Source organism: Tinamus guttatus, unplaced genomic scaffold (assembly GCF_059628265.1).
Source record: "Tinamus guttatus ecotype Peru unplaced genomic scaffold, ASM5962826v1 Tinamus_guttatus_pri_ptg000117l, whole genome shotgun sequence".
Taxonomy (NCBI): Eukaryota; Metazoa; Chordata; class Aves; order Tinamiformes; family Tinamidae; genus Tinamus; species Tinamus guttatus.
The window spans coordinates 944,440-966,746 of record NW_028288651.1 but is presented as its reverse complement, the minus strand read 5'-3'; the positions used below and the strand labels follow the sequence as shown (position 1 = coordinate 966,746).

Genomic DNA, 22,307 nt, shown 5'->3' with positions numbered 1-22,307 from the left:
AAGTCAAATTCTCCACCACAGAAAATCAATTTTGTCATTAATTTTAATTACCTGAATAGTACACAATTTGGAACTTCTTGTAACAACAAAATAAGGGCGGGAGGCTTCTTGTGGCTTTTAACTCTTCTTGTGTCTAATCAGGCTAGAGAAACTTTGACAACTGCCTTTCTACTGATGCGCCATTCCTGCACTCCAATGCAGCAGAAGCAATCAAAACTTGCACAAACCACTTGAAAAGTTAACCATGCTTTAACCTCCAAAAATGAAGAAAAGTTTGTTTCCATGAGAGTAATGACTGTAGGTGAACCAGTTCATTCCTTTCTCTTCATATCTCAGAATCGTCCTTTCTTTCTTTTGTTCATGCTGTAGTAAACCATCCTTTTCAAAGTCTCCTTCATTGAACCTCAAAGCTCAAACTGAGACCTCTATATAAAAGAAAGGAAGAGAGAGCTCAGTGAAAAAAAAAAGTTACTTTGGGGAAGCAGCCTATCCTCCTCAGAACCAAAAACTCCCTGCCATTTTCTACTGACTTTGTGAAGCAGGACAAAGCCATTCAGATATAAGAGCTCATTTATAATGTCATCCTCCAGGTCGGTCTCAAACAAACGGTGCAAAGCAAAAGCACTTTTCTGTTCAATGAATCACATTGTGGGTTTTGAATATGGAATGTGAATGAGCTTGTTACTGAGGGAAAGCAATGGGCAGGAGCCTGAAGTGTCAACGAATGCAGAAGTAGGTATGAAAAATGAGGTTGTTTGCAAGCCTGGTGAGTGGAGAATGAATGGTCAGCAAGAGGAAAACAAACAGGAGTGAGAGATCACTTGGCAAAGATGTGAAAAAAAAAACAAAAACTGAACATCAGAAGAGCTGCCTGTTATCTCTGTGTATTTGACAATCACAAACTAAGTGTGTTTAAATTATTAAACTGTGGAATCCAGGGCAATGTTATTATGCAGGAGGGTGTAACTCCGTCCATTCTGGGGTATCCACCATGAGACACTGTAGTGGGCAGATGACTCCAAGGCTTTGAGGCTCAGCACTTTCTGAAAACCAAGATCCATTTAATGTGTCCCAGACAGAGTACCTAAACAGTAAAGCTTTGTTGCTGCTGACACACAGAAACCTTTGACCTAGGATAACAAACATGAGCAAAGCAAACATTCACTTCCGCAATGAAAGCTATTTTTAGATGCAAAATTCAACATTAAGTGGCATAAAACCAGATTTGCAGTACATGGATGTGTGAGCAAGTGGAAACAAGTAGCTGCTCTGATCCTGTATGATTTTATGTAAGTAATTTCACTTATAGCAGACCCGAACTCTAAATTGTGCAGACCTGAATCCTTCAGATTCTCTGAGTAACAGCATTGATTTGACCTGCGAAGCACAATACTGCTGGAGGTTAAGAAATGATATCAGCATCCAACATAGAGGATTTTTTTGGATGCATGTGACTTTGAAAGAACAAAAGACAAAGATTTTCTGAGGTCTGACCATACAACTGATCCTCGTAAAGCTGTTGGTGCAGAAGACTGACAGACAGTGGTTGAAAGGTCATAAAAATCAATACACAGAAAGCTCACCAAGGTGCTAATAGGAAGGTAACTATGCTTTGGCTCAAAACAGGAGAGAAAGGTACATATCCCCAGTGGCTTCTAGACACAGCTTCTCTGCTGCTTTAAAAGATCAGAGGAACATCTTTGTTTTTCCAAATTCAGCTTATTTTTGCAATCAGTCCGATCTGCAGACACTGTAATAAGAACAGTTCTTAAATCTGTAAGTAAACGTTATCTTCCCCCAATGATTCACGAGTCTGGAACGAGACGCGTTATCTGATCCTCGGCCTTCCCGGGCGGGCTGTTAGCATAGCTCTGTCCGTGCAAACTGCAGAAGCAACAGAGCGCTGGTGCCTGTGGCTGAGCATGAGCCGTGCCGCCTGCCGCGACAAGCTCAGGCTGGCACCGCGTGAAACCAAAGAGACTGCAAACACAGCCCAAATCAGCCCTGTGGCACCACAACACTTTTGAGAAGTCCGATGTTCCTTCCCACCACCTCTCCCTCTTCCTGCATCTGAATGCTTCAGGTCCCTTCCCGAGGAACTTCCTTCCCAATTATTCCTTTCCAGTGTTCCCAGTGCTCTTAAAGGTAGGTATTAGAAGTGTGCAAATGTGGTGCTCTAAAAGCAGCATTATTTGGTTGAGCTTGAGAGAAAAAGACCCAAGAACTGTTGCAGCAAAAGTGGAAGGTCACATTGATCAAAATGATAACCAGTTATGGGTAAGTCTCTCACCTGCATCCAGCTGACAGAGAAAACATTGCAAAAAAAATCCCACACATACTTTGTTAACTATATAATGAGTTCAGGTGTATCTACTTGTGTTTGCATTCCCCAAGTATTTAATGAAAGGAATAGTTAAGCAATCATTTCTAGAGTACAGTTGCAGCAAATGCATTCATTAGGAATTCAGACTCAAGAAAAGACACTAGATTCATATGATCTCATTTTGATCCACAACATACTTTTGGCTTTCGTCTATCTCTGAATAATTTCCTTATGACTGCTGTACAAAAGGTACAAGTGAAAATATGTTGGGGTGCCCACAAACAATTTGTAGCATACTAAAATGTCCATTTGTTTCCTGTTGTGAAGCATTCCTCCAGTTTTTCAAATGCGTATGTTATGTAAGTATATAATACAAATGAACTTGAATATCACATTCATATTAAATTATTTGCAAGATAAAAGAGACAAAGAGATAGTCTTTTAAAAGTACAGTACTGTTATCTGGTAACTTAAGAGTGTCATCATATGAGAAAGAGTTTCTGTTTGCATGTGAGTAGAAAGAAAGCAGAAGGAGAACATTCCTTGCAAAACTGAAAAGCTTTATGTTGAAGTGAGCTGCAGTGAAGAGTAAAATTTCCAACCTTATTATTATTTTAGATGAAAGATTTTTGCAAGACTTTCTCTATGAGCTTTCAGTATCTTCAACTGAATATATTGTATGCTCTTGAAGCTCCTCAGGAAGTGCCATGTGAAATTTCACAACATATATATTCATAAATGCACACACACACATTTATATATATGTGCACGTATACACATAGAATTGTGCATATATATACATTTACAGACATATTTAACACATGAAACAGGCTTCAGTCTGCTTTACTTATCCTCAGTTTATATATGGGTTAAGGGTAAATGTGAAGGAACACCTGACTATGCCTTTATTTTAATTCCACACATACACTTTTGAGGGGTATTTGTTCATAATAGTTGCTTCTGATTCTGACATGATACCTCCATCATACTTCCTGTCAGTCTAAAACCACACGGGCATACAAGAGGAACTGTTCGTTAACACTGACACCTACATTACCTAAGAAAATGGCAAAATGATCGTTTGCCTGACATTTCTGTTTTGGTTTGTCTTTGATCTCATTAAGCATTAGATAATTTCCAAAGTAATGAGATGCTTGTTTTAATTACATTAGTATACAGTTTTCATTTTGATACATTAATATACAACTCAATTTCTTAGCAGTTTTCATATAAAGCATATCCTGAAATGTCTCTCTGCATTAAATAATGCATGGGAATATTTTAAACACTTTTAAGCAGTTCATTTTGAATTCAGCCATGTATTCTCAAATGATCAAGGTCAAAACCTTCATTTAAAAACAAGACCTGAACATATTTTTAAAAAGGCATTTTAGGATGGCTGGTGTACAAGATCGGCAAGAGACCTAAGCTAGAGGGTTGGTAGTTTTTTTCTTTCAGACTTGCAGATGTAGTCCATGCTCCATCTCAAAAGGGATTACTGATCTTAAAGCTAGCAGTGATCATTACAGCATCTAGTCTTATCCCATCTAATTTCCTGCTACAGGTATGCACCAGTACTCCAAAAGCCAAATTATGGGAAACCTGCAGAGAGCAGGAAAGATTAGCACTGCCTCAGGGCACTCTGGTGTCCAAGCCTCAGTTTAGTAGGCTCATGCAGGAGACCCCAGCGCTTTAATCACCCTGTAATTTGGAAGAAACAGAAACACCCACCTGAGACTAGAGGGAGATTTCCTTGCTGACCTCCAGGATGGTGATTAGCATGGCCTGGAGCACATGAGCAGGGCATGGTCATGAGGCATCTCAGAGGGCTGAACAAGCCAGTGGTGAGCATGACACTGCTCAGGCAGTACCCTGTCCACAAGCACTAAAATATCCCCTGCATTTATTGTTGAGGTCAAAAGAGCAGATCATCATCATCCTACTGTGTGCAAATGCTTACGCCCACCATTGAAATCACCTCAAATCTCCGAATAGGTCAACTGAGAGAGCCAAAATCTTTAACCTTTCCTCAGGGCTAGCTCTCAGCATAGGCAAAGTAATGATTTCTTTAGGGCAGCAGGTTGTCAGTCAGAGCAGAATGCCTACAACACCCTCTCCAGCTTTGCTCCTACCAGACTCCTGGAAAACTCATCTGGCTGCTGAGGAGGAGGCTGTAGCCAGAGGTGCTTCAGTGTCACCTCTCAGCCTGGAGAACCTCTCAGTTTCTTTAGTTCAAGCACGTGGCTGGCAGACACAGCCCTTCCAGTTTTGGGCGGAAAGGTAAATGAGAGCCTCCTCTGCACGGCGTGTGGTCATGCATTTTGGGCCCAGTGGCCCTCTGGGAGCTAGCTGGCTTCAGCAACACCAAGCCAAGGGGAACAGTGTTAATTTAGGAACACACAGCTGCTCCAATTTCCACAGGGCCCCTTTCAATACCCCTAGGACAACCTGGCCTTGTTTCAGACTACATTTTACTTCTCATAGCTCTCCCTGGAGAGGTAGCTATTAGCTAACTCATGGTAAATTTGTTTTCTTGCCTGCCTACATTAATACAGACAAAGACAATACATTAAGGGCTGCCTTAAGATTTAAGGCCCAAACTCCACCCAAGGTGTTTTCATTTTACCCAGCAATACAGGCTTGTCTTGTACACATCCCTCTGTCTCTGTGCGGATTTTCCTCTTATCGATACTTGAATACACCCAGAAACACGAGAAAACAAACAAAGCAAACCTAATCGGAGACAAGAATCTTAAGGCATAAGTAGAGAAGACCACTTAATTTGAGATAAGCCCTCAACCCCGTGTGTTAGCCTGCCACTGGGGAAGGCTCCTGCCCGCCGAGGGTGGTTTGCTCACCCTCGGTGCTGGTGGTCCCCACCTCATGGGGGCAGATTTCGCTCCACCAGAGCTGAGGTGGCAGAACTGGGCCGTTGTGATGGATCTTTGGCTCGCTACCAGTGGCACAGGAGGCAGCACGTGTCACATTGCCCCTGCTATGTGGCGCGACTGGGGCTGCTCATGAGTGATGCATTGTGGCAATTAACGTGTCCACCTGCACCTGTGACCAATTAACTAGGCTGGTGACACCGTGGCGCTGAACGGTGGCTTGAGAGCTGCAGCATGCCACTGACAATTGTACTGGCCTTCTAACCAGGGCAGCAATGAGTAAAAACATTGATTTTTGTGTGCGTGTGTTATTTGTGGGTGTTGGTTCCCCTAAATACATTCTAAACCTTTTCATCTTTTTTATAGTCTCTGAAATAAAAGTAGGGCACAGAGCTGACTTGCTGACTCTGAAACCTGGAAATTAAGGATGTCTCATTCATTGAAATCTGAGGATTTTGGTCTATCCTGGGTACATCAAACCAAAGTCAGCACTGAGTCTTCAGAAGCCTCAGCAACAAAGTGTGTATATAAAGACGGAAGGCTTGAATTAATTCATATTAGGTAGGAGACTTAGAGTTCTGAAGTAAAAGACAGTGTCAAGGTGAAAAATATTACATACTTATAGTCAGCCATGCCACTGTACTTATTCTCCTAGCTGCCTTTTTTTGGTGTGCTAGGGAAGCATCAAGTCAAACCAGTACCCTCTTATTCAGCAAAGTTTCACTGAGGAATAATTTAACCTACTGCATTTTGTAATCAGCCCATTTCCATAGCTAACAGCCTTCTCACTGTTGCTCCATAGCTCTCAATTCATGAGAGGCCATAGGAACACTTAGAGGAGAGGAAAAAAAAAAAAAAAAAGATTTAAAATGATAACCCCAGATCAGGACAGCGCTGGCAATAATATGCGTTGACCAAACCCAGATGAGGGTGTGTATTCACATAACACTGACAGCAAAGCAAATATAGCTACGCCTTGCAGTTATGGCTTTGCAAGCTCATTCAAACCATCTCATCTGACCAGTTTTCCTCATTCCCCTCTTTGCCCTGCCCCAGTACTCTGGCATCATACAAAACTTCACATTACATCTTAAAATGGTGACTGTGGAGCCTAAAACACCAAGAAAATGCTGCCATCCCACATCTTCTACCAGAAGGTCTACTTGCAAATATGCCCCCTCAGAGGAGCAGAGAGAACTCTCTCTTGCATAGCCTCAAGGGAAATAGCTTTAGGCTTTGACTAAGTAAGGTGTTAAAAATATCACCATCAAGCCCAGCAAAAGAAGAAGGGAAGGCAATGGACAGCATCAAGGTTAGGAATACCATATTCAAGCATTAAACATGCAAAACACCACACTCCCTGAGTAAAGCTTTAAAATGCCACAGATAGCAAGCGGCAGGCTACAAAGCAGTCCTTCAGGTAGCAAGTGAAGCTTCTGAGAAGCAGTCATTAATTTGGCTGCAGTGACAAATTCCCCCATGGTGAAAACAGCAACTCCCTTCACTGCTTCACAGGTTCATTGCCAGAAGGATCCCTGGGGTAAGTTAGCCTGTCTTCCTGTCTACAGCTGCAGCTACCAGCCATATTTTACAATTCCTTCAGGTGTTGGTGAATGGGTGGTTTAGATGAGACAGTATCTTTGTTATCTTTAGGGGCCCTATATGACTCTCCTGGGTGTAGCTCCTTGTGCCTTGATTGGGGCAATATGGCCTGGTGCAGACACGGGAGTGAGTGGAATCTGGGTTTCCCACAGGCTGTCTGATCCCCAGGTCACCCTAGGTAAGTTTTCTCACTTCTCTCTCCTTTCTCATTCTCCATCTGTTTGAAGTCATAGCTCCTGAAACACAGCTTCTGCTCTCCCGGCACACATTTTAAACACTTAGCACACTTTAAGCTAATACACTTAGCACAGCAGCATGTGAAAGGATTCTGCTTGCTGAAGCAGTGTCTTGATCAAAGTCCTTGAGCAAACCGCATCTGTGTGGGACTTGCCCCACTAAAAGACATCAAACTCTTTTCTTAGTCTTCCTCTGTTTGGCTCTATTTGCTGGTGGCTGAGGGGAAAGAGAAACAGCCTCATCTGGGAATTAACTGCACTACTGGATCCTAACATCTCCTGATCCCTTAGACTGGGATCTACTGAATTTAATTACTTCGTGCCACATTATATAAATCTCCTGTGGGCCTTCTCTTCCTTCACCTCCTGTTTCACTTGTGAAATTACCTCTTTCACTCTCCTCAGTTCGACTGAGAGTTTTCCTGCCTCTCTTCTTACTGAAACTTCCTCTTTCCTCTACAGGGATCACTGCGTTATCCTCACAGCACTCCAAGCAAGCAGCATAGCTAAGCTAAATTCAGGGCTATTGCCATCTGCCTGTGTTTAGCTTTCACATGGGCTGCTCCGATATCAGGCTTGAAAAGATAGGGCTTGTGGGCACAGAAGTTGGTGGTTTTTCGCTCAGCTTATCACTTCACTAATGAAACATCTTACCTCGGCCAACAAATCCAATTTATACTCTTAGCTCATCCCAGCTAGAACAACCATACTTACTAAGCAATCATATGTGACACTGCCTGTTTTTGCCTTGCTCTTAATATATATATTTTGAAAAAAGGAGAGAGGAAAAAAAAAAACACCACACACCAATGCACCATCATCAGGTATTTCCCTTCCTTTATGATGCTCCTTTTTATTTCTGACGATTAGTGTTTGCCCCATCACAGTGAAATTTGGCAATACAAGCTTAATTGTGCAAAGTCACTAGATGAGAAGTGGCATCATAAAAGTTGTGTCATGGCAGCACGAACGAAGGGATTCGGCCTCTTATCTTGTGACTGCAAAACTCATCTTGCCCTAGGCTGTGTACTGGCAACAGTATCATCATAATTCATCACTCAAGACTGAAGTACATATGTATAAAATGCTGAGACAGGCTGCATTTCAAAGGAAAAAGAAATCCACAGAGAGGCGTTAATAAAATCTAAAATCTTTGGACTGTTGTCTCACTGTTAAATGCAAGCTCCACTTTAAGTTTTTCCTTTGGTTGAGTCATTTACTAGGGAGTATTTCCCATGGGGACTCTAATTTCTAATAAGATCCAAGTCAACACTATAGCTTTCTCATAGGTTTGGCATTTACATGGTCTCTCTCTCTCTCTCTTCCCTCTTCTATCCACATGTCATCAAAATAGAAATTTAATTAGCTTTCAGATGGCTACTGCTGTGTTAAATTTGGTTTGAAAGGTCAGCAGAAAGGAACACACAGACACACAGCATGAGTGTGCAAGTCTCCTATTCATAGAGAACCATAGAAAATAGAAAGATTTGCGAGGAAATTAGCTTTAGTTTTGTACAGGGAATAGACTAATTTGAAACACTGAAGATTGCAGAACATCGAAAGTTATACCTATATTGGTCCTCACGCTGGGTGTGGTAAATCCTCAGAGCTTCTCTGAGGTCATTAGGTTTACATTCCTCAATACCAATACTCCTTATACCTTATAATGTCCCTATTATAGGGGTGGGTGACCATTTAGGAGGTCAGGCAGTATCCCTAGGTGCACACGTTGGTGTGGGCATGCATGTGCATGAGGACACGTATGCTCAAGGATTGCAGATCTTGCACATTTCAGACCTTGAGGTGCCGCGCCAGCACCGTTCATAAAGGAGCAGCTGCTGGAGTTCGCACCCAAGTCAAGAAAGGCCAAAGTGGTACTAAACTCGCAGACGTAGAGCTGCTCAGAAAAGAAGTGCTGCCCGTTCAAAAGACATTTTTCCCCATCTCTTTCACAAGTGCATAAAAATGGCTTTCTGACAGACCACTTGAAAGTCACCTCCACATATCTGAAACTTGGCTGAGGATCTCAGCTTTCCTTTATTACTGCGCAACTCTATTAAAGCTCTCAGTGGAACGGATGAGTGAATGTCCCAGCCAATTTTATTTTCTTGTATTAGAAAAAGAAAGGCACACACCAGTCTATTGAAATCATTTTAAAGAATTTTAATCATAGCAAATATGTCTGCACATTTCTCATAAAATGAGCACTTCCACATATACAAAGGACAAGACTCCAGAGACTGGCCTACAAAAATACCATGTATTCAAATAGGAGGAGAAGGGTCAATGTAAGGGGGAAGGTAGAAACTCTGCGAGGGTTTTGATGTCTTCTAGGGCCAAAAAAGCAAGCAAAGAATGCCTTCAACGGGCATTCAGATTTATCGACAGCACTCTGATTTCACCTTTATAAAGTCAGTATTTGCCAACGTTTTGACACAACCACCCAGCAGCTCATATATCTGTATTGGCTAGTTAGTCCTTACAAGAAAAGAAGAAAGACAACACTCTTAAAACTAAGCTATGTATGTTCTTGCATTGGGAACATGTCAAGGACTTGAGCGTGCAGCCCTGCACAGTGCCAGCTTGCTTGGCTAGGATATAATTAACGAGGGGTGGGGAGGGAGCCTGCGGAGGGCACGGGAACATGTTGAACGGGAGTTTATGCCAAGGACAAGGTGGTGGAGCTGTAAGAGAGCCATGTAATACCTGTGTGCCCGAGGCTAAACTCAACCTTCACAGCTTCTGCCCGAGCTATTAGCAAGGCTGAAGGTCCAGAGGGGGAGGAAAGGGAACATCAGCCCTACTGACATAAAAATTGGTATTTCTGCCTTTGGTTCTTAAAGAAAAAGCCAAGCTCTCCATTCTCCCATCACCTCCATTAATGCACTGAATATATGACTACATACGCACATCATCACCTCAGCACTGAGATAGAGAACTAGCTCTCACCTCTAAGCTGAACCAAGAACTCTTCAGCTGGCATAATATTTATTCAGTATTTTTCCTCCTCCTTTTTGTCCCCCCACCTGTCAAAGTTTATTTGTCTTCGCCAGAAAAGCCATTCCCACTCCTTTGTACATCCATCAGTAATAAAACAGCCTGTATTAAGGTTTGTTTAGGGTGCAAAGCAGGCCTTTTGGTAGGTACCCTTTTAGGCCTGCTTTAAATTATAGCTCACCAGCAATGCTTTTGGAATGATTGGAAATATTATCTCTGAAGCAACAGAAACTGAAATCACCTGCAAGGAGCTCTGAATACACATTGAGAAGGTGACAGGCAGCTTCCCTGGAAAACACGTGTGTGTACCCAGGCAGTCCCAGCCTCCCCACTGTAGCCCCATACACTCTAGCCCACTGGTCTTGAACCTCAGGGACCACTTGGGACTATAGCAAGGAAGAGCCAGCAGTCAGCAGACTGCTCCCTCCTGGTTTCCAGGATCCATAGACCTCATCTCCTTACTCCCACGGCTTAAAAATATTCTCAAAGCTCCTCTACCTAGTCAGGCTTAGGCTCCACAACAGGAAACCTACTGGGATTCATTTGGAGCACAGCTGAATTTCAGGGGCACCTCTGCTTTCTCCTGGCAGTGTTTAAATAGATACAGAACAGATGGTGTAAACGTGGCCTGAATGAAGAACAGCTTTACTCTTCTTTTTGTTTTTTCCTTAGCGCCTGGCTTTGTTCTTCCAAAACAATTATAAGCAAGATAAGATTGGGGAAGGCGGGGGGAGAAGGATCAAAAACACTTTTCAGAGCCTACAATAAAAGAGTAGGACAAATCTCAGCTGAGCAATAGAAGCAGCAAACTACAATGAGGCAGCGTCCTTTTGGACTACCCTTCTACATGAAGCCGAATAAAAGTGCCCAACAGCAGGCAGGCTCTACATGGGCAATGACTTAGAAAGCTGAAGGGATCTTATAGGAAGGTTCTCACATTTCTTTTAAATGTTTCCCTGGGATCATATTTATAGCAAAGAAATCACAAGACTCCAAGCTCTAACTGGAGATGTCATGTTTGACTGTTGCAGCCACGAGGACATTTACAGTGTGTCCTTACACAGTCACTGCTCCAGCAGAGCTGAAAATTTTGTACTAGGTCATGTTCGTTTCTCAGCCAGTTCAACACCCACCCCAGAGCTGCTCCTCCCCTTGGGCCATGCTGTGCAGATGTGATTTAACCAAATCCCGTCTTCCTTGAGCAAAATGCGGGTCACTAACTCAAGGCAGAGATTTAACACTCTCTTAAGGAGACAGATGATTTACCCTCAAAGGCTGCTTGTCGCAGATTTATAAAAGGAGAGCTGCCACTGCATGTACTACATATCACAGAGATGCTCATTGACTGAGTCCACTAACTGCTTTAAGAAAAGTGTAAGATCTGATGTTGATCTCAGAGAATTGATAAGCAAAACTATATGCCACATATAGTAAGTACCCTTTGTGATCAAAAGCCAGAAAGTCCAGGCTTTGCACATTTCAGCAGGCATTTTAGATCTAATAGGCAGCATGTGACATTTCATTAAGATTTTGGTGCTATTGCAGTTTTCAGCTGTTAGAAGGTTTATGAGGTATTACAAAACAGAAGCACATACATACATATTGAAACTCAGCAGACCTAATCCAAATCATGAATATGGATTTTCTTCTTCCTTCCCTCCCTCCTCCCAAAGAAAATACAGTCACAGATTTAATGTCACTGATGCACTAGAATAAATTGCAGAAATAATTTCTAATCTCCAGTTTGTTTTGCTCATACTCTTTTCAAAAATGTTAGGGCTACAATATTTTGCAAGGTATATTAACCTAGTTTATATTTAAACATGGACTGATAATAATGACAGCAGAAAAAGGGATATTACAAATCAAACTTTGCACAGAGGCCTGGAGATGCTCCTTATGCTGTGGAAACTTGTAAGCGTGCTCATCAATGAATATGAGGTTGAAATTTGCAGTTGTTCATTTATAAAGAGAGAGTTTCTTCTAACTTATGCAAGTCTGCAAGTCTGTGAGAGATAGAACAAACTAAATAACAGGCAGAAGAAAAGGGTAACAGGAGAGGACACCCTAGCAAGGAAATAATACAAAGAGCTTTCTTGTGCTTTGTTCCTTCTTGTTATAAAGGGCAAAAGAAAGAACCCTAAACCGAAGATGTCAGGCACCAGCAATAACATATACAGAGAGTATCTAGTGTATTAAAAGATATCCCCATGTATCCACTACTCTTGACAAGGCTTCTCCAGATCCCATGGGCTTGCTGGAGTTGCTGGCTGCTTGTTCTGCCTGGATGGCTGCCCAAAGACATTCAGTGTTGCAATTACTTGTTTATCACAAAACTACACTTCCTGCTGGTAACATTTTGCAGCTCTTATCACTCCCTTCAATCCAGCTACAACTGTCCAAATCCTGCCTTCTCTAAACCAGCTGAGGGGAGGAAGAAAAAGGAAGAACAGTATATGTATCCTCTGCAGCTAGCCAGTTCAGCAAGTATGATTATTAAGCTGAGATTCAGTCATATCAACCTGTAGGTTTAGCAAATCCCTTGGCATTTCAACACAGAAGGAAAAAGCTGTTAGAATTCAATTTATTTCTCTTGATTGTTTTTTCTTTTTTTTTTCAAACATTATCATTGTGGACACTCAGAATATTTTTTCTGGAATGGATTTGGATTGCACACCTTCCCCCACCCCCATGAGCTAAGAATTCTTGGCAAAGAGCAATTAAAAATAAGAGCTACAGAAATACCCGTGTTTTACATTCAAAGGCTTGAAAACAGCTGTCTAGGGAGATTACAGAGCATCTCCTAGTCAATCTGTTTTCAAATTGCAATATAAAATCTTCCCCGAAGCAAATTTTATTACTTCACATGTGCTTTAAGAACCATGTAGGCTAGCCAAATATCAAGAAATGAATATCTAAGTGTAAAATCCATCTCTATTTGAAAAAAAGTATTAATCATGAATGACCAAATCCCTTCAGCTTTTTTAGACAGTTTATACTTAAGTGCCTTATCAGTTGGCATACTTTCCTGAATTTTGACACCAAAAACTTAAATACATTTATTGAACAAATCTTTAGGAAACATCTGTGACCATTCTTCCAAATAATTTAAGCAAGAAATTAATCATTTGCAGTTCAGTTAGCAAATTAGCCATGCTTGGCAACTGAGCTGCTTCATATTCTCAGGGTAGGCCATGCACTTCTATCACCCGACAAGCTGCTATGGAAGTGTTGTTTAAGACCTACCGCCTTACTTGAGCACTTTGGAGTGAGATCACACACTTAACAATAACTAAAGCTGATGGTCTTTAGTCTCTCTTCAGGTTAAAAAGAACTAGGTAGAATATTTGGATATTATGGAAAATTAGGATTTCAGACAGATGAATAGAATAGGGTCATTCACAGCTACAGACTGTTCAGCTACTAGAGGCTAGGTAGGTCAGACGGGGGAACTCAAATATGAAAGGTCAAATATGAAAGCTCAAACCATCTCGCAGGGTGAAGATTTTTCAGATCTTGAGGCCAGTTCAGATTTCTCTTTAGCAGATACAAACCATAGCAATTCAGATCTAGTCAGTGCAGGCAGGGGCTACAGGCCCATGTTTCTAAGACTGATCAGCACAGTGACAGCAAGCACCACTTTTTCTAATTCTCAAGATGGGCAAGGTAATAAATTGCTCAGATTCCTCAGTTCTTCCATTTACCTCAACTTGGGAACCAGAAAGCTACAAACCCTTATTTTCATCCTATTTTATATTTTATTTCCTGTAAACTGCATACAATACCTGCACCAAATAACCAGCCTCCCTCATCCCTACCCCAGCTTCTCAGATCTAGTAAGTTCAACAAATCTTCTCTTCATCTGTTTGGCATTACCAGCTTTGGCAGTCACCTTCCTTATCTATCCTGGGAGACAGCCACCCACATCTTCTGTGTTCAGTCAACACGTATACAAATAAAGCAAGTTTTTATTTTAAACAATGATATTACAAATCCACACAGAGTTCAGTACTTTGCCACTTTGCCTCTTTTTATTTTTCAATCCAAACAACTTCTCCCTGGTGGACTTCTGTTCAGCTTGTATCTCTTCCGAGTCCTGAGCTTCAGTGATGCTTTAGCTTACTAAAACATTGCTAGGCAGTCGTTCTCCAATTAGGCAAAAAACTGCACTTTTCAAACAGGCATCTTCCAAGCTCAGAGCATAGGAAGGAGAAACAAAATCGAAAGTTTCACAGGTATTTTTGAGATACAATTTGACAGAATTGACAGGTGAATATCACTGCAAAACGTTCCCCAACGGTGTTTTCACACATCTCATGCAGCCTGATTTCATCTCCATGCACAGGGGCTCCCGTGTCATGTAACTGATGGGAGTGTGTATGTCTAAACGGTAGTGTGGAATGGACAGGAAATATGAAACCTGTCTCTCACAATTTCCTCTGATGGTCAGGAACATGCTTAGTGCAAGAATTATCGAATTACTTGGGAGTAAAATAAAGTTTATTGAAGTGTAAGAAAATGCTTGAAGAAAAAATACATTTTCTGAACGAATCTGACGCATTCGTTTTTACTGAAGTTAGAAGGCAAGCACTTGCCATGAGATATGGCCAGGACAGCTTGCAAAATCGCTCAGCCTGATGAGGCAAGCAGCTTTGCTTGTTGACATGAGCACGCAAGAGGTGAAGTGACAAAGAGCACAAAACGGTCCCAGCTGTCAGGCCCGAGGACAGTGTCCTATAATGGAAAGGTCGCTAGCAAGCTGTAAATCCATGGCAGCATTTCAACACAACCTTGCCCTTCTGAGGCTCTCACACAAGGACCTACATTTTCAGGGCCAGCAGAGCCTTTCAACGACCTCCTGGGTGATGGTGGGACACATCTGCTGCCATGCACCTTCTCCCTCCCTTCCCTCCTACCCTTAGAAAAGCCCTAAAAAAACCAAATTTCAAGCCAGCCTTTTGGTGCAACAGGGGGATAAGGAAGCATTTAAACCCAGCTGGAGATGTGTTCACTTAACACATGAATGTCTCCTGCCTGTTACAGTGCCTCATGAGTGTAGGCCATGGTCCTGGTGCCCTCCAGCTGTGGGTGCCGCATAGGGCTCCTTTCCATGGCTGGGACAGGGAACATCCAGCCCTCACTGACATTTATGTGAAAAGACCCAGAGGAGAGGGAGGCTCAAAGCAGCTCATGCAGTAGATCAAGTGCCTGGAGCTTTTTCTGTCTGGACACCTACAGCAGAACGAAAACTGCATCCGAATTGTTCGGTTGTGCTTTGGCCCTGTGGCGAACGCACCAATCCCAGTGCAAGGTCACCCATCTCTGCTCCAAAAAAGCACTTGTAAAACTAGAGATTCCTGGGCTCTAAAAACCAGGGCTAGAACTAGAAACTAAGGCTGCCCTAGGCTCCTGCATGACTAACAGCCTGGGAAGAAGGGCTCAAGGGGGACACGGAAGCCAACGTGCCGGGCTGTATAGCACATGCCTAAGCCAAGGCCAATAATCCCCCACTTCCATAAGCAAAAAGTTCACTTAAAACTTTTAAATCACGTGATGTAAAATAAAAATAAAAAATCTTCAGTAGTCATCAGCCATAATTCTGTAGGCAGTTATACCATGAAAAGACCTTCCAGTTTACCACACCCCAACAAACACTTTGAGTCAACACTCATTGAGTCAAATGTGAGTCAAATTTCAGCCATCCCCTCAAAAAATACACAGCAGTTCCAGCGAATTCCATTCCACACTCTTCATTTCATGGCAAAGTAACACAGGTACCATAATTCACTTGATAGCTCTCTTTCCCTGCTAATGCTTTATTCAGATTAAGTTTCATTAATAAAGATGAAACTTTGGACTCATGATTGCTCCATGTATACAAAACATCGAGGCTCCTTTACATCTTGGTTAAGCATGAACAATCACTGAACACACAATTTCCTAAAAAAATCCTGCATACCAAAATTGCATATTTTGAATTTTTAAAATTCACTAAACAAAACTTCACAAAGTGAATCCTAGAGTCTGTTTGCCAGGAAAGCACAAGCAGAAAAATGGAAGCTGGAATCTTCCAAAAAATAAAAACAACAATGAAAAAGATAAGAAAAAAAAAGGGGGGGCCTCCAACACACGCATCCCTTCCACTAAACAAGTAAATAAATACACATTCATACAGAGTAAATTTGTTCTAAAAATGCAGGTGCATTGTAATTTCCCCGCAACAATATTTAGCCTAAGTTTTGGTTGGTCAAACAGTACTGAGTCACAGTACCTTTATTTTTTTTTTTTTTGGTAGAACTGGGTATTGATTGCCTCTTAGGCACCAGACAACAAAAAGCAACCCAGGACGCCAGGACGTGATGACTTTGATCAGTATATTGGTATACATGTGGTGTACACCTGGGATATCCTTCAGCTTCAGATTTTATCCTGGGGAAAAACTATGCAGACAAAGGTTTTTAAAAAACAATTAAAAATAAAAAAAAAAAGATGCATATACAGCAGAATCACTTTTTAATGCCAGGTACTAGACCAAGAAATGGGGTAGACTGCAGCACTGCATTTTTAAAGTAGTATGACAATCAACATACTTGAGAAACATTTTAACACTGTACATTACAACAAACTATTTAGTTCACTTCTACACAAGTCAGCAAAAAGCGAGGTGATCCAAAATGATATGGCAGCTGCAAATTTAAAATGAGAGTCACAGTCTGAAGCAAAAACATCTCCAGAACTCCTATTAAAAATAAATTTTACATACACACACGCGCCCACACAGACGAAAATCTTGAGGTTTTACTTATTGCTCTTACACAAGGCTGTGAGCAGGCAAGTGTCTGGATCAGAAATTAGGTCAAACATGCATTTCAGCAGGCACTAAAAGTACAGGAAATTCATACGAACAAAACAATGCAGTGTGCTACGTAGTACAGGATGGTACTCTGCTACTATAATACTTAACGTTGTTAATACCCAATGAACTCCAGGTCTACCTGTGGCATTTTAACCTAATTTCTGATTGCTCTTTCATACTGCCCTCTCCACATAGGCAGTTTTCTGGGCGGCACCACAGGGAGCCCTTGACCTCGAGAGCTTGTGGCAGGCACGGCCCAGCCAGGAGGAGGTTAACATGATTAACACTGTGTTCCCAGGAACTGCTCTTGGACTGCCTTGCATTTCTGTGCAGCCACTCAGGACTCTGACAAACCAGTGTGGAAACAGATGTACAATGCTTCAGTGTTGTGTTCTCAGAGCATCTTCCAGCTATGCTCTCCACTCCTGCTATAAGCATAAGTTACCACTAGGGAATAAGGCAGTAGGCAGTTGAATCCTGTATCTGGTTACTTTCTCGAGAGTCTTATAAAAGGCAATATTTATTTCATTTCCTTCACACAAGAAGCAGGTTAGCGTGGATGTCAGTAGAAATCTGGCTACCTAGTGGCGACAAGAGATTAACAGATTCACAACGCTTCTGGAATTACTGTTGTTCCCTAGTGCAGCCCAATCGAGCATTCTGCTGAGGTGTCACTGTATTACAATACTTCTAAGTCAGGTTCAAGGCATACTGCACATGGGCCTTGCATGAGAAAGGCATTGAACATGTGTTATCTGAGGATTATTGTTCTCTTTTTTTTTGCTGTGCTACGCGTACAAATGACAGTAGATAAAAATCAGCATAATGTACTTAATTTACTCTCCATACATGATTGTATATACCCCGTAATGATTAAGCACCATATATGCTATTCTTCAATTAACAGAAACCACGGAAGAAAACGGTGGTTTTGGAGAGGGAAAGGAATAGATCTATCACTAAGGAAGAGGTATATTCTCAGCAGGAAGTTCTAGTTGAGAATGATGTTCCTTGTGAACCAAAAATTTGATTTTGTGACATACTCACAAAACCACCAACGTCTTCTACAGGACTAACTCGGGCACTGTACAGTCAAAATTGTTTCCTGGTGTTATAACATGGCATTGAGCAATCTCCAATTTAGCAAGAGCACTAGCAGCAGATAAGGGAACCTTCTTCAGGGAGGTCATGCCTAAGCAACTGTTCACACTTTGTACTTGCAAAAGGAATCAGTGCAAATCAATAGCTTTTTCTGCCTCATTAAGGATCTGTGTCATGTGCCCCTTGATCTGATCCTTAAATCTCACAAAACTGAGCTTTCAGAATTGCCAAATGCTCAAATTCACATTGAGCTCCACTTCACAAGCAGTTGCACTGAAGCTAGTGGGACTGCTTATGATGCAAGGCGCTGCTGAACTGAAGGGAAAGTACATTTATTTCCAAGCAATGAACTGCAAATTACTGGAGGCTTACTGGCATTACAGGTGGAGAGGAGTATTCTGCCGTCCTTTTCGCACCAGTCTGTATGTACCTATCTGTCCACATGTCCCAAGATACTGAAATGTGGAAAGGGCTCAGTTATGCTCACATACACATTCTGACACCAGAACAGCCACAGTGGTTTAGGAGGGGTAGCACAACCCAAGGACAGACTTAGGTTGGCCTGGGCTCTGCCCCCAGCCTGTTATTAAACGATGGCACAGAACAGACCTCGGTCTCAGGCCAGATGGTGAGGCTTCCTCGAAGTAAGGCCTCTTTTACGCCATCCACGGGTACACAGTTGCACCTCCTAGAAGAGAGGGAGGTAAAGCAGGTCTGAAGCTCTTAAAACAAAACCAACCTCTATAAAAAAGAGAACATTTTGCTATCAAGTCCTTGCAGGAAGGAATCCTAGGACTTCTCATGACCTACATCTTCACTAATCCCTATGAAGGCCAGATCCTCGGAAAGGCCTGCTGACAGATCAGAGGTAAAACAGCACATCCACTGTTTATCACTCAAAGGCATCCTTCTTGTGAAGCTGGTTGGGCAAAAATGCTTTGCCTGCATTTTTAGGTATTCCTCCTAGCTCACTCTGCTTCCCTGCTTGGATCCTCCATCAAAATAAAACAATTTGGAAGTACAGCTTCCCTACAGGTGAGGGGGAAAAAAAAACAAAAAGGAACAGAGAGAGACAGAGAAAGGCAGAAACACACGACAGAACAAAACGATTGCTTGTAGAATATTTCCTTTTAAAAACTATTGTACAACTTTCTAACTTAGTCTAATTAATGTGTAATTTAAAATATATAAAATGCCTTACCAACTAAATGATGATTGTTTTTACAAGCCTCCCTCCCCCCATTAAAAAATAATGTATATGTGGATTGGGTACTGAAGACTTTACTGAGTCACACACCAATGCTCTCTCTTAATTCTACATAGAGCAATTCTGATTTGAATCTACTGTGTTTAGAGAAGAGCTCATACCATATACTTTACAGTATAACCAGCTACGTAGATGTCTTTAATCTTGCAACATGACAAAAATCATTGTAAATTACAGTCCCTTTGATAAATGATTATGGTGATGCATGCAGTCCTCCTCGGTGCTGTTACCATCAGACGCTCGACACGATTTCTTCCACGTGTTGCCGAGGGGCCTCCCATCCCACCTTCCAGCGTTGCCACCAGCCTAACAAGCAGCCGCCCACGTGTCAAGCGTTCTGTAGTAACTGCTCAAAGTCGCAGCGAATTGTCTCCCTCGATCCCACCACCATCACCTGCCCAACCCCTGGATCAGCCCACGAGAGTCTTCCGGGAACAGGCCCTGCTCAGCCGCACGAGATCACCGTGAAGCGCTTGGAAATGCAGGACATGTTGTGGAGGACGATGCCCAGCAGGAAGACCAGGACGCAGGCCACCAGGATGACGGTGCACACGCCCGACCAGGTGGAGCTCTTCACAGCGCCTCGCCGCTCTTGCTCCTCAGCTCCCGCCTCCGGCGCGACGCCGCCCTGCAGGGGCTGCTGCTCCGCCGGGATCGTCACCACCGTCAGGGACTTCTGCTGGCTGCCAGGCAGGAGGCGGCAGCCAATGTCTCCCGGCAGGAGCGCCCGCTCCTTGGAGAGGGGCAAGGGCAGCATGTAGCACCCGTTGCTGGGGAGTTTGATGAAGACCGGCGTGTGCTCTGAGGTGTGAGGGATGGCGATCACGGCGATGACCTCGGGGTCGTCGGGCAGCTGCGACACCGAGTAGCCTGGCGGCAGCTTGGTGATGCCGCGGCACCACGGACACCGCAGGTCCTTCTGGCTCGTCCTCATCTGCTGCAGGCACACGGAGCAGCACGTGTGCTTGCAGTCCAGCAGCTTGGGCCGCCGGCGGGGGCTGTAGTAGTTGAAACAGATCTGGCACTCCAGCAGGGAGTCCTGCGACAGTGTCTCCATGGCGGCCTGCACCGGGAGCCCGCCCGGCCAAGCGAGGAGCTTCAGCTCAGGGTCCAAGGCCTGGGTGGCAGCGCTCCGCTTCCCACCACTACTTCTCCCAGCAGCGAAGGGCCACGCTTAGGAACGTGGCGGGAAAACCTCCAACTTGAATCTTGCAGTATCTGAGGCAAACGGAAAAATACAAGCGAACAGGTTACTTAAAGGACAATGAGAGAAAATAAAAGTCTAGGGGATGGTAAATAAAAGCTACAACTAGCCCCATAATGCAGCGGAAAGATTAAATTTTCCACTCACAACTATGCATTGCAAACTCACAACTATCAGCATTGCAAAAGTATTCAGCGTCATTTTCACTGCCACCTTCGCTAGATCTCCCTTCTTTTTTGCAGTTAGAAAATCACCACCCGCCTTCTACCTGCAGCTGGTTTTATACCCATGGAATCAGAGGCTACAGTTTATGAAGCAGGACCCTCAGTATCTACTGCTTGTCATATTTCTAAAGCTTTTCAGCCCTTTCTGCACCTTAGCGATTGTTCTCATTTAATCCTTTAAACCCCTAAGGATTTCTAGCTATTTGGCTCAACCACTAAGTCTGAGGGCGTGTGTACAAGGCAGGAGTGAAGACAGAAAGACAGAAAGAAAGACAGAAAGAAAGACAGAAAGAAAGAAAGAAAGACAGAAAGAAAGACAGACAGACAGAAGGAAAGAAGGAAAGAAAGAAGGAAAGAAAGAAGGAAAGAAGGAAAGAAAGAAGGAAAGAAGGAAGGAAAGGAAGGAAAGGAAGGAAAGAAGGAAGGAAGGAAGGAAGGAAGGAAGGAAGGAAGGAAGGAAGGAAGGAAGGAAGGAAGGAAGGAAGGAAGGAAGGAAGGAAGGAAGGAAGGAAGGAAGGAAGGAAGGAAGGAAAGAAGGAAAGAAAGAAAAGAAAGAAAGAAAGAAAGAAAGAAAGAAAGAAAGAAAGAAAGAAAGAAAGAAAGAAAGAAAGAAAGAAAGAAAGAAAGAAAGAAAGAAAGAAAGAAAGAAAGAAAGAAAGAAAGAAAGAGAAAGAAAGAAAGAAAGAAAGAAAGAAAGAAAGAAAGAAAGAAAGAAAGAAAGAAAGAAAGAAAGAAAGAAAGAAAGAAAGAAAGAAAGAAAGAAAGAAAGAAAGAAAGAAAGAAAGAAAGAAAGAAAGAAAGAAAGAAAGAGAAAGAAAGAAAGAAAGAAAGAAAGAAAGAAAGAAAGAAAGAAAGAAAGAAAGAAAGAAAGAAAGAAAGAAAGAAAGAAAGAAAGAAAGAAAGAAAAAGAAAGAAAGAAAGAAAGAAAGAAAGAAAGAAAGAAAGAAAGAAAGAAAGAAAGAAAGAAAGAAAGAAAGAAAGAAAGAAAGAAAGGCATTTCCACAGGCTCCTGAAGTTATGCCTTTAAAATATGTGCATGAATGAGAAGCCGAGTGACTATACTTCAAAATCCACATTGGTGCACAATGAAAAAAGATGGCCTGTTTTTTCAATAAAATTAACTGTTTGCCTCATTATGCAGTTTATGGACATGGCTCTCCGAAACACAAGCATTGTCACCAGAGGAATTCTCATCCAAGGTAAAAGACTCCATTTAGACCTAGAACTGCAGAACACCAGGAGATGCACAGAATTACAGGCAGACTGTTACTTATGCCACACTCGTAAGAGGATTCTTTGCATTTGCCCACTGATTTCTTACAGCAATGCAAAAAGGCAGCTGTATTTTCTTCCTTGGGAGGTCTGTCTGATTTTGCCATTCCAGTGCAAAATAAATATGAAGGTGTTTCCGCTCTGCATTCCATGTTGCATTTGAAGAATTATCAGTCTGAGTTTGTCTCCAAACAATATAATAAAGGCAACCCAAAATATTTGCATAGCGACCTTTGAATTTCTCCTATGGTAATGTTATTCCCAAAACACAGCTAACACCTGGGGGCTATAGCTGTTGGAAGACTTTTGCCTTTCCATGGAATTAGTTTTTTGCTCT

The 22,307-nt window shown here is 42.4% G+C and overlaps 1 protein-coding gene across 1 annotated transcript; it reads right to left on the bottom strand.

Moving 5' to 3' along the window:
• Positions 1-19,112: 19,112 nt before the first annotated feature.
• On the bottom strand, positions 19,113-20,361 carry RNF152 (ring finger protein 152). Its single transcript, XM_010214655.2, has one exon. It carries the CDS (start codon positions 20,325-20,327, stop codon positions 19,716-19,718), a length of 612 nt encoding a protein of 203 aa, XP_010212957.2. The 5' UTR covers positions 20,328-20,361; the 3' UTR covers positions 19,113-19,715.
• Positions 20,362-22,307: the final 1,946 nt, after the last annotated feature.